The following is an 11,210-nucleotide window of genomic DNA, read 5'->3' on the forward strand; positions in this document are numbered from 1 at the left end:
CATTTTTCCTGGTAGTCAAAGGTGGTCTACAGATTTGGAAAAACTCAAGGGTGAGTAAATGACAGAATTTTTGGGTGAACTGTCCCTTTAACAAATATTACAAATATAGAAAATTTCAAACCTTTCCAACTCAAAAATTTCTAATGACTTGTTGCATGTAAAATTTTCAATCGGCTCAGTTAAAGTTCTGCAAATTTTAAGCAACAGACTCTTGGCATAGGTGATAATTGACAATTGTGCCACCTGAAAAGTTTAGATGGAACAAGTCACTACAAAATTTTGAGTTGAGGTACGGTGTGATTTGTAACATTATAAGCACTGGTAAAAGGTATTCTTAAATAGAGTAAATCACACGTAGCCTGGAGTCTCATAACATCTGATAAGCCATTGAAATCTGAGTGCACAAGAATGTGTGTAATTACAGTAAACTGCTGAAAGCTCACCTTTCTGGAAATACAGCTCCACTTTTCAGTTATCGGAAAAGTCATAGGTTTCAGATACTGAACTTCTTCATTGTTGAAATTACAATAGCATTAGTCTATCACTTTTAGAAATTCCAAGGAATGTGCTCAGATCATCATGAAGACTACAAAACTGAGATAAAAGAGAAGTAATTATAAAATGAAAATACTAAGTTGTAGTCCCGCTGAGAAAGATGAAATCGAGTTCAACCATATCTGTGCAACTGTGTTGATAAACTTTACAAAAGAAGCACATTGAAGTAGCTTAGATAATATCTTAAGTGGATTTTCAGCTGTTAAAGACAACTTTTGGTAGTCCTAGAGCACTGCTGATATCATTGATTTTGGTAACAGGGAAAGGAGGAATGAACAAACTCAGAGACAATGTGTTACTTAAAATCACATTATTTATTTAAAGCAAACAAGAGATAGTGTCACACCACCTCGTGGCCATGACTTGGATACAGAGCAGTAGTCACATATGAAGACATTTGTAAACCTTGAGAAATTGCACAAACAAAAGCAAAATGGATTGTTGGAGGATTTAGAAAGCCTATTTACGGGTTTGTAGCCCTGTTTATGCTCAAATGACAAAGACAGTTGAAAATGTTAAGGCATACCACTTTACGTTAAAAATTATTATTCATGATTAATCACAGTCTTTCACTACAAAATTTGTTCAAATTTTCTTTGAACAATCTAAGTCACTATAGATCAGACTCCACATGTTGATCAGATCTGGTGGGAGCAGTTTGTGTACCACTATCATGTCCCTAAAAAAGCATGGCTCCCTATTCATCTTACTGTTTTCATTCCTAACAATCCCAAAGGTTTTGAATGCATTGTGCTGAACTGGTTTTACCTGAAGCACTTCTAGACACATCCCAAGAAACACATCATCGATGGGATAAAGTTCCAGAGTTTCACATGCTCCGTAGAGTTTACGCGCAAGAGGACCATTCATCAGGAAACCACCTCCACCAGCATACGGTGGGTAGTAGTTCTTTTCATACAAGACTTCAGGGATGTAGTACTTGCTCATCTTATTACGAATGGGATAGGCTTTAAAAAGAACATTACCCACAAAAAGGTCTTTTGTGTCTTTGCTTGCCTCCAGATACTCCAAGATGTTGGGAACGTTGACAAACACGTCATCATCTCCTTTGAAGATGTAGCTTGTGTTTCCGCAGTACATGGAGAACCATTTCAGGAAGTGAATCTCCTTTAGGGTGAGGTTGAAGAAGCTATCCATGAAGTCCCACTGAAGGATGTCCTGATAAATGTAATTCTCATATTCCAGAAGTTTTTGATGGTTGGCTCTCTCTCCTTCATTGGAAGATGTCCCAAGAAGGAAAAGGATCTTGATATTTTTCCCATTGATAGTCTGCTCTTTGCCCCAAGTTTGTCTTATCACCTCTCTGCGATCATATTGTGTTATCACAGACTTGATGACCATCAACAAGTCCACATCTCCGGCACACTTGACTGGGTGATTCATGAGGATAGGAAAGTATCGGCAATGCCGGTAGAGCAGAAATTGCTTAAAATCGGAGTTAAGACTTGTGAACCATTCTGTGGATAAGAAACTGAGGCTGGCGCTGCAGTTGGAGCTGATGATATCCCATGTTGTGGATTCTTTGGGATGTTCTGCGAGCAATTCCATTCTTTGCATGATCTCCGTACTGAAGTTTACAGAAATAGGGTGGGTGCTCTTATTTTGCAGGTCTATTTCTTTCTCCATTCGCGTCTGTCTTTCAATTCTCTCCGGCTCTGAGACCTTTTGTATGCTGATGTGTTCAATCTGGATGATAGTAAACATCACTACCGACAAGAAGAACATGAGACCAATGCAGTGATAAACCTGACGCTGTTTGTTGGTGTACATTCTGGATAAAAAATGCAAATATGTCAATTCCTGCCCACCCTTTGTTATTTTATATAAAAGCAAATATTAATAAAAAAAACGTGAATGCGTTACTTTGTAATGTTTTTGATAAAAATGTCCATTTTGCAGAATTACTGTATTTTATCATTTCAGACAAAGGGCACTTACAAAAAGTATTATTTTTAATGTACATTTTTAGAGTATCTAAACAGGTAATTGTTAAATAAACATTTCACCTGTATTTAAAGCGGTAATCCTTATATGTAGTCTTTTTATTTGAACGATTTCCTGGAACTTCAAAATCAGAAGTTGTCAGACCTGTCACGCCTCATAAATACACAGCTGATCTCCAGTGAAGACTCTTTACAGTCTGTAAAGAAAATAAAGATCAAAGAATGTAATTTGCTTTCAAAGGCAAAAGGCATTACAAAAATGTTAATACACATTAGTAGATTTAAATCAGAGATGTATAGCAGGGAAGTAGGTTTACTTTTACTCAAGTACATTTTTCAAGTATCTTATGAGAATGCAGTAGCCTACAGGCATACATCATTAGTTTTACTCCATTTCACACATACGTTTTTACATGTTTTTTTTTACCTTTAATATAATACTTAAGTACTTGTACATTTTTTAAATCTAGTACTTTCCCACTTTTAAAAGTAAAAATACTTTGAAAAAGAAACTACTTAATTTGAATGTACTTCAGAATTAAAAGGTAGAAAAAACATTTATTCATGAAATGTTGATGAATAAAAAGTATGATATATGCTTTATAATGTAGTGAACTACAACTTTACCAAAATAAAAACACTCGTAAAATACAGATATTTCTAAATGTACTTGAAAGTAAATATAGTCAACGACAATCCTACACAGATTTAAATAGATTAGTAGATGTAATAAATGTATTAAATATAGTAATACAACAGAAAGGGAAATAATAGTAATCTGTTTCCCTTTGTAAGTAAAACAGTGTTTAACATGGTGTAACAACATCTAAGATCAACTGGATCTCTCAAAAAACCTGTGTATGTTGTTATTTTCTCATGGGAATTAACTTCAAAAACAACTAACACAAATTGAATCTAACATTTGTAAAAACAATTATAAATCACATGGATATACTTACAGTCTGCGAGTCTCAGATGCTACATCTAAAGTAAGACATGTATTCGTAACTGGCCAGAAGCGTATGTGCTGAGATCTTACCTTACTGGAAATGCAGCTTTACAGAAAAGTAAAAGACACCCACATTCTAGAAAAGATTGAAATATCTGGACTTACAATGACATTAGCCAACCGTCTTAACCAGAGACCCCATGCAAAACCACCAATAACACTCAAAATCGTGCTATATGATTTTTTTATTCACAACCATCTAAGATAAAAACAGTTATATAATAAGTAAAACAACGCATGATATCAAGTATGAATTTAGTTCCTTTCATCAAAAAAGATTTAAACTTACTGCTGAAATAATGAATAAAAATCAGACACCGGAGATTTTGCTTTACTGATGTTAGGGAGCATCTTAAACATGGAATTACATTTGTATTGTGAATGTTACATCTGGTGGATTAAAGAGGAAATGCTAACCAAACTAGAAAATAACTCAGCAATTCTTTTAAACTGTAGGGCCATCTACTGATTAAGGTGGGCCTTGGAAGCTCTGCTTCAATATATTCTTGAAATGTGTGAACAGGTACGTGTACATACTGCTTCCATTACATTAAACCAATACTATTTTTAATCGGTAAACATAATTACTGTCCAACCTGATCTCAAAGGAATTCGTAAATATTTCATGAGGTGGCTAATTGTATGAATTCATAAGATGTGAATCATACAAAACTGTATGATTATTAGTGAAAAGCAATACTGAAGCACAGGTATGTGTACATACTGCTTCCATTACATTAAACCAATACTATTTTTAATCGGTAAACATAATTACTGTCCAACCTGATCTCACAGGAATTCAATATTTCATGCGGTGGCTAATTGTATGAATTCATAAGATGTGAATCATACAAAACTGGATGATTATTAGTGAAAAGCAATACTGAAGCACAGGTATGTGTACATACTGCTTCCATTACATTAAACCAATGCTATTTTTAATCAGTAAACATAATTACTGTCCAACCTGATCTCAAAGGAATTCGTAAATATTTCATGAGGTGGCTAATTGTATGAATTCATAAGATGTGAATCATACAAAACTGGATGATTATTAGTGAAAAGCAATACTGAAGCACAGGTATGTGTACATACTGCTTCCATTACATTAAACCAATACTATTTTTAATCAGTAAACGTAATTACTTTCCAACCTGATCTCACAGGAATTCGTAAATATTTCATGAGGTGGCTAATTGTATGAATTCATAAGATGTGAATCATACAAAACTGTACGATTATTAGTGAAAAGCAATACTGAAGCACCTCCCCTAAACCTAACGATATTGGTGCGAAATCAAATTGTACTAAAATGTATAAATTATTCATTTGAATCAGCCATGATATTTTTTTTTTTTTAAAACCCACGATGGGGGAACAAACACTATAACAAAGAGACTTCTCAAAAAGACAAACAAAAACTTCCCTCTAGGGGGCAAAACAAGAACTAAATAAAGAAACAAACAAAACTCACACTAAGGGACAACGCAGGGCAGGGCAGGGCAAGGCAGGGCAAGGACAAGATATAATAGACGGGGACTCACACGAACGAGGTACGAGGAACAGTGAGCCGACAAGGAGAAACTGGGGCTATAAATAGGGGACACTAACGAGGGATGATTACACAGGGAGGGTGACGGGCAGGTGACAGGGATCAAACACTAAGGGGAAGCTAACGAGGGAACGAGAGGGCGGGACTTAGAGACGAGATACCGGAGAGAACGCATATTATGTCGTGACAGACAATAATATGCTTCTCTCCACACAGAACAAGAGGCTCTGCCATGGTTCTGCCACAAGACCAAGAAAGACATGACAAGAAGAGGCAGAACCATGACATTTAAAGAAGGGTAAAATGAGAGTTGAACATGAGTTGTGCATCTTCACAATAAACTTATGCGGAAGTGATGGAGAGAAGACAACAACTAACGAGTAAGCTTATAAAAATGTGATTTTATTTCCACCATAGGCTTGTCTTTTAAACTTAGGTAAACAACATAATAAAATTTAAGGGGGGTGGTGTGGTAAAATGTGAGTGTATTATAACTTAAGGAAGAGAAGTCATCAGTCTTACTTGCATTGCACCACCTATCAAGCAAAATGCTTTTCTCTCTTGCAAACTCCACGAATGTCTGTGTAGAACTCTTTTTATGCGATCGAAATCTCTGCCGGTAAGCCTCCGGAACCAACTCGTAAGCATGTAAGATAGTTGACTTTACGGTCTCATATTTTAAGCTATCTTCTAACGAAAGAGTAGAGAAAACTTCCTGCGCCTTTCCAACTAGCCTGCATTGCAATCAAAGAGACCAAACTTCTTTTGGCCAACGAAGTGTCATAGCAATACTCTCAAAAGCGCTAAAATCCACTTCTGTCTCCTTAAAGTATGGGACTAATGTAATGTGCTTACTCACATCAAACGACTCTGCTGCAACAGGTGGGCTAGAAGCAAGCGGAGCAGGAGCAACAACAGGAGTATGGGACACAATAGGAGTGGGGGAAACAACAGGTGGCCGAGAAATCTCAACGTTTGCAGCGGAGCCTCCAACAATTTTCATTGCTTCCAGCTCTAACTGTCGCATTGTCACCTGGGTCTCTGCTTCAATCTCAAGTTTACAAACTTGTAGTCACAAATCCAGTAAGCGACTTGCATTGCATTATACTATACATTTGTTTCTAAGTATGTGCAATCCCCTGGGATCGAACCCATGACCTTGGCGTTCTTAGCGCCATGCTCTTACCACTGAGCTACAGGAAAGCTTCTTTTGCGCGTCAAATTGTAATCGTGCCAAACAAACTTTCAGTTTCTCATCCCCTTTTGAATTTATAGAGGCCATAAATTCCATCATCATGATTATTATAATCCCGGACGAGCCCCCATTATGTTACAACTCTTCCTGGCTCGTTAATATACCAGGGATTTAAAGAAGGGTAACATGAGACCAGTTGTGTATCTTCACAATAAACAGCGGAAGTGATGGAGAGAAGACAACAACCAACAAGTAAGCTTATAAAAATGGGATTTTATTTCCACCATAGGCTTGTCTTTTAAACTTAGGTAAACAACATAATGACAGTGAGAAAAAGGAATTAAATATTTACACTGGATTTAAACAAAAAAGAATTTAAACAAGTGAGCTTTGGAAAACATAACTGGAACAGCGGAGAACAAAAAGGGAAAATTGGTTTGCGCCAAAGTAAAGAAAGAAACAAAAACCAAACACAATTAACTCAACCCAAACCCTCTAATCTAATTAATCAAACAAAAACAAAAAAAAAGAATCTTCAATGTCCAAGACATCATATCTTTCCTACACTGAACTATCATAACCAAAATTACACATGTGTCACAAACCCCTAAACCTAGTGTGTATAAACAGAAACAACAAACCTAAGTGTGCACCATGTAAATCAAGTGATATACTACCTACCCTTTTTTCCTCTGACCAGTGTAACAACATCTCCATAGTACAACCGGCCGGAAAATAACCACCCACTTATTATCAGTGATCGGCCAATGAACATAGGACCCTGGAAAACAGAGAACGACAGAGAGCAGAAACAAAATACACATAAACCAAAGAACACAAACTTAAAGTCACACAGGGATGTAACACCCCCACACTTAAATCAAACATCTACTGTTTTGTAAGAAAATAAACACACTCAATAACTCAATTTCACAATAACACCAACTCAGACTCTGGAAAGAGCATCTGCGAAGATATTGTCAGATCCTTTTAGATGGCGAATCTCCAAACTATATCCTTGTACAAACAAAGCCCACCGCACAAGTCGTTGGTTTGCGTTGTACATACGGGAAAGAAAAACAATGGGGTTATGATCGGTATAAACAACTGTAGGTAAATTCGAGGAACCCAGATATACTTCAAAGAATTGCAAAGAGAATAACAACGCCAAAGTTTCTTTCTCAATGGTAAAATAATTCACTTGACTTTTCGTGAATTTATGGGAGAAAAAGGACACTGGGTGATCTATCCCATCCTCACCTTCTTGAAGTAAAACTGCTCCCGCACCTACATCACTCGAATCAACCTCCAATTTGAAAGGACATTTAAGGTTCGGAGCAACCAGAACAGGTGTATTATACAGTAGAGCCTTAGCACTCTCAAATGCAAACTGACATTCTTCAGTCCACGCAAATGTATCCGACCATACCATGAAATCGTCTTAATTCTCGTCTTGTAGTAGGTATAGGAAAATCAGCAATAGCCGCAACTTTTGCTTCAACAGGTTTTATTTCTCCCTGCCCAACCCGTTTACCCAAATATGTAACAGTAGCTTGACCGAATACACATTTGGCTGAATTTAGAGTCAAAGAAGCACTCTTCAAACGTTCGAACACTGCGTGAAGTAACAACATATGCTCTGTCCAATTGTCACAAAAGATCACCAGATCGTCCAAATAAGCATTACAGTTAGGTATTCCAGTTTAAACAGTTTGGATTAACCTTTGGAATGTGGCAGGTGCTTTTCTCAATCCGAATGCAATTACATTATATTGTAAAAAACAATCCGGAGTCACGAAAGCAGACATGTTGGATGCACGATGGGTTAGCAGAACCTGCCAGTACCCCTTTAACAAGTCGAGCTTACTCACAAATTTAGCGGAACAGAGGATATCAACACAATCTTCCATTCGAGGAAGAGGATAACAATCAGGAACGGTTACAGCATTTATCTTATGGTAATCCGTACAAAAACGATAAGATCCATCAGGTTTGTTAACTAAGAGACATGGAGAATAACTGAATTCTCCAACTTACTACATTGATGAGAAGTATTTCTCAACAATAAATCATCGTCTACTGCCTCTGCAATAGACACAACCACAGTGGTCACAGTCATTACTGCTTTTCCTGGTTCTTTCACAGCATCCTCCAGTTTATCTCGTACATTATATGCCTTAAGCATCTTAATATGACACACTCGCATTTTCCGCCTTCTGTCAGGAGTACCGACAATACAGTTAGTCTCATTAAGTTTACGAACTACTTCTTACGGACCTGTAAATCGAGCTGACAGTGCAGATCCAGAAGTAGGTATTAGTACTAATACTTTATCACCTGGTAGAAAAGTTCGTACAACAGCTTTCACATCATGACGTCTTTTCATTTTACCCTCAGCATCATTCAGATAATGCTGAGCCAACTCACAAGCAGCACTAAGTCTTTCCCTAGATCGATGAACGTAGTCAGAAACATTTTCCTTGGTTTCTGCATTACTCTCGATCATCTTATCTTTAAGAACCTTCAAGGGTCCGCGAAAAACATTCAGCCGCACTAAATCCTAGCCACTCTTGTACTGATTCATGTATAGCAAGCATCACTAGAGGAACTCCCTCATACCAATCTTTATCTGTTTCAATGCAAAATTTTCTCAACATACTATTCAACATCTGATGAAATCTTTCAATTGCGCCTTGACTTTCGGGATGGTAAGCGGTAGAAGTTTTATTTTCTATCCCCAACGATTCCAAAGATTGCACAAAAAACACGTGACAGGAAATTTGTCCCTCGATCTGTCTGGACAACCCTAGGAAGACCAAACATAGAAAAAACAAATCTACATGATTTATAGCCTTCGCAGATTGAGCACGCATAACTGCACAAGCAGAGAACACCCCTGGATGTACATTAGCCACATCATCAGAATTAGAACAAATAGAGGGAAACTCAACCAACTCTGGTACTATCCGATGGCATCTTCCTTAAATGGGAGAGCGAGTACATAACAACGCGATGATTGGAGAGATCGCTTCAGGATCCACCCACTCATTATCAGTGATCGGCCAATGAACCTAGGACCCTGGAAAACAGAGAATGACAGAGAGCAGAAACAAAATACACATACACCAAAGAACACAAACTTAAAATCACAGAGGGACGTAACACCATCTCTTCTGTGAATACTTGACAGACAAATGAGAAGAAAAAAAAACTAACCCTCTCCCTTTGAGTTGAGCGTAGTAATCGGATGTAGTCCAGTTTATTGTCCAAAGAGCGTACGTTAGCCAGTACGATGGTGGGGATAGCTGGTTTGTGTGGGTTAGCCACTAGCCTAGCCCGGAGACCTCCACGCTTACCCCTCTTCTGCTTTCTCTCACGCCGCTTGTGGCATCTCCACAGTGGGCAAGAAGCAGTAGTGGGGGTCGCTGATTGTGTAGTCCTCCGGAGCAGACCGAGGTCCCGCAACTCTGCAGCTTGCGCGAAGTTTAGCTCTAAAAATGTTGTTTTTTCAACATCGAGAAGGAACTCATGACTGTATTCACGCTTAAAGACAGGTTGACGTGATGAAGACATACAAAAACACTGCGACTTACAAGACAGAAAACACGAAAACACCGTTCTGAGAGAGAAGCCGCAGCGTGTGCATGCACCGCCATCAGTTATGATGCATCATCAGGTCTCATTCAACTAGGCATCAGTAACGACCTAAAGGCATCAGTCGAAACGGCCTCAGACTGAAAAGCATCCGGTCTTGTGCAACAGGCTAAACGTCCTCAGAAAAAAATGAAAATGCATTAAATGGAAAATAAATAGAAAGGCATTAAATGACACTTGACCCCGCCTCTCGAGTGACACCATGCTCACAGACAGTTCTCCAGCAGTAATTTACAGAACTTTCGACAGTGTGGCCGTGACATCGGAATCGGGAGACGAGGAGCAGGGGCTGATGGCTGCCTTGGCGGTGTTAACGGGGAAGCAGGGGCTGATGAATGCCGTGGCTAGGACGCAGCCTAACATCACCAAATCCACGGCAATAGCAGCAGGCTTGCGCTTCCCCGGTTTGGTGGTCTGGAGCAGAAGTACCGGGACGGCCACTACAGAGCGGTACTGCACCCCCCAAAAAATTGCAGGGGAGACCTCCCGGTCGTCCGTACCGCCCAGACCCACGCCACTGCCACGGTGGCCACAGCGGTGATCTCGGGCAAATCAGCCAGGACTGAGCTGGAGGGTCCTGAGGAGGGCTCTGGGAGGCGCACAGGCGAGGGCTCTGGGAGGTCGGGACCGGCTCGGGAAACTCTGGAAAGCCGGACGGAACTGGCTCGGGGAACACTGGGGAAGCGGCTATGGCGCTGAGCTCTGGGAGAAGCTTCTCAGTCATACGTACCGCCCAGGCGCACGCCACAGCCATGGAGATGAGGATCACAGCGGTGATCTCTGGAGTCACTTCCGAAGCAGGCACTGGTAGCTCGGAGAACTCTGGGAAGCCGGACCGGACCGGCTCGGGGGATTCAGGAAGACCGGATGGGACCGGCTCGAAGACCTCTGGAAGGCCGGATGGGACCGTCTTGAAGACCGGACCGGACTGGACTGCCTCGAGGACCTCTGGAAGGCCGGACGGGACTGGCTGAAAGGACACAGGACCGGCTGGAAGGTCTCTGGATGACCGGACGGGACCGGCTCGAGGACCTCGGGAAGGCTGGTAGGGACCGGCTGGAAGGCCAGACGGGACTGGCTCTAAGGCCTCTAGAAGGCCGGACAGGACCGGCTTGAAGGCCTCTGGAAGGCCGGACGGGACCGGCTCGAAGGCCGGACGGGACTGGCTCGAAGACTTCTGGAAGGCCGGACGGACCGGCTGGAAGGACACTGGAAGGCCAGACGGGACCGGCTCGAAGACGTCTGGAAGACCGGACGGGACCGTCTCAAACACCTCTGGAA

At 40.4% G+C, this 11,210-nt stretch overlaps 1 protein-coding gene across 2 annotated transcripts; it reads right to left on the reverse strand.

Moving 5' to 3' along the window:
• Positions 1-855: 855 nt before the first annotated feature.
• On the reverse strand, positions 856-3,833 carry LOC130551274 (UDP-GlcNAc:betaGal beta-1,3-N-acetylglucosaminyltransferase 7-like). 2 transcript variants are annotated; one of them, XM_057328828.1, is made up of 4 exons: positions 3,818-3,833; positions 3,479-3,604; positions 2,583-2,716; positions 856-2,282 (listed from the first exon to the last, which is right to left on the reverse strand). In XM_057328828.1, exon 4 carries the CDS (start codon positions 2,278-2,280, stop codon positions 1,141-1,143), a length of 1,140 nt encoding a protein of 379 aa, XP_057184811.1. In that variant the 5' UTR covers positions 2,281-2,282; positions 2,583-2,716; positions 3,479-3,604; positions 3,818-3,833; the 3' UTR covers positions 856-1,140. The 2 variants fall into 2 exon arrangements, with proteins under 2 accessions (XP_057184811.1, XP_057184810.1); XM_057328827.1 differs by lacking the exon at positions 3,818-3,833 and having other exon boundaries at positions 856-2,347.
• Positions 3,834-11,210: the final 7,377 nt, after the last annotated feature.

Source organism: Triplophysa rosa, unplaced genomic scaffold, assembly GCF_024868665.1.
Source record: "Triplophysa rosa unplaced genomic scaffold, Trosa_1v2 scaffold85_ERROPOS632958, whole genome shotgun sequence".
Lineage (NCBI taxonomy): Eukaryota > Metazoa > Chordata > Actinopteri > Cypriniformes > Nemacheilidae > Triplophysa > Triplophysa rosa.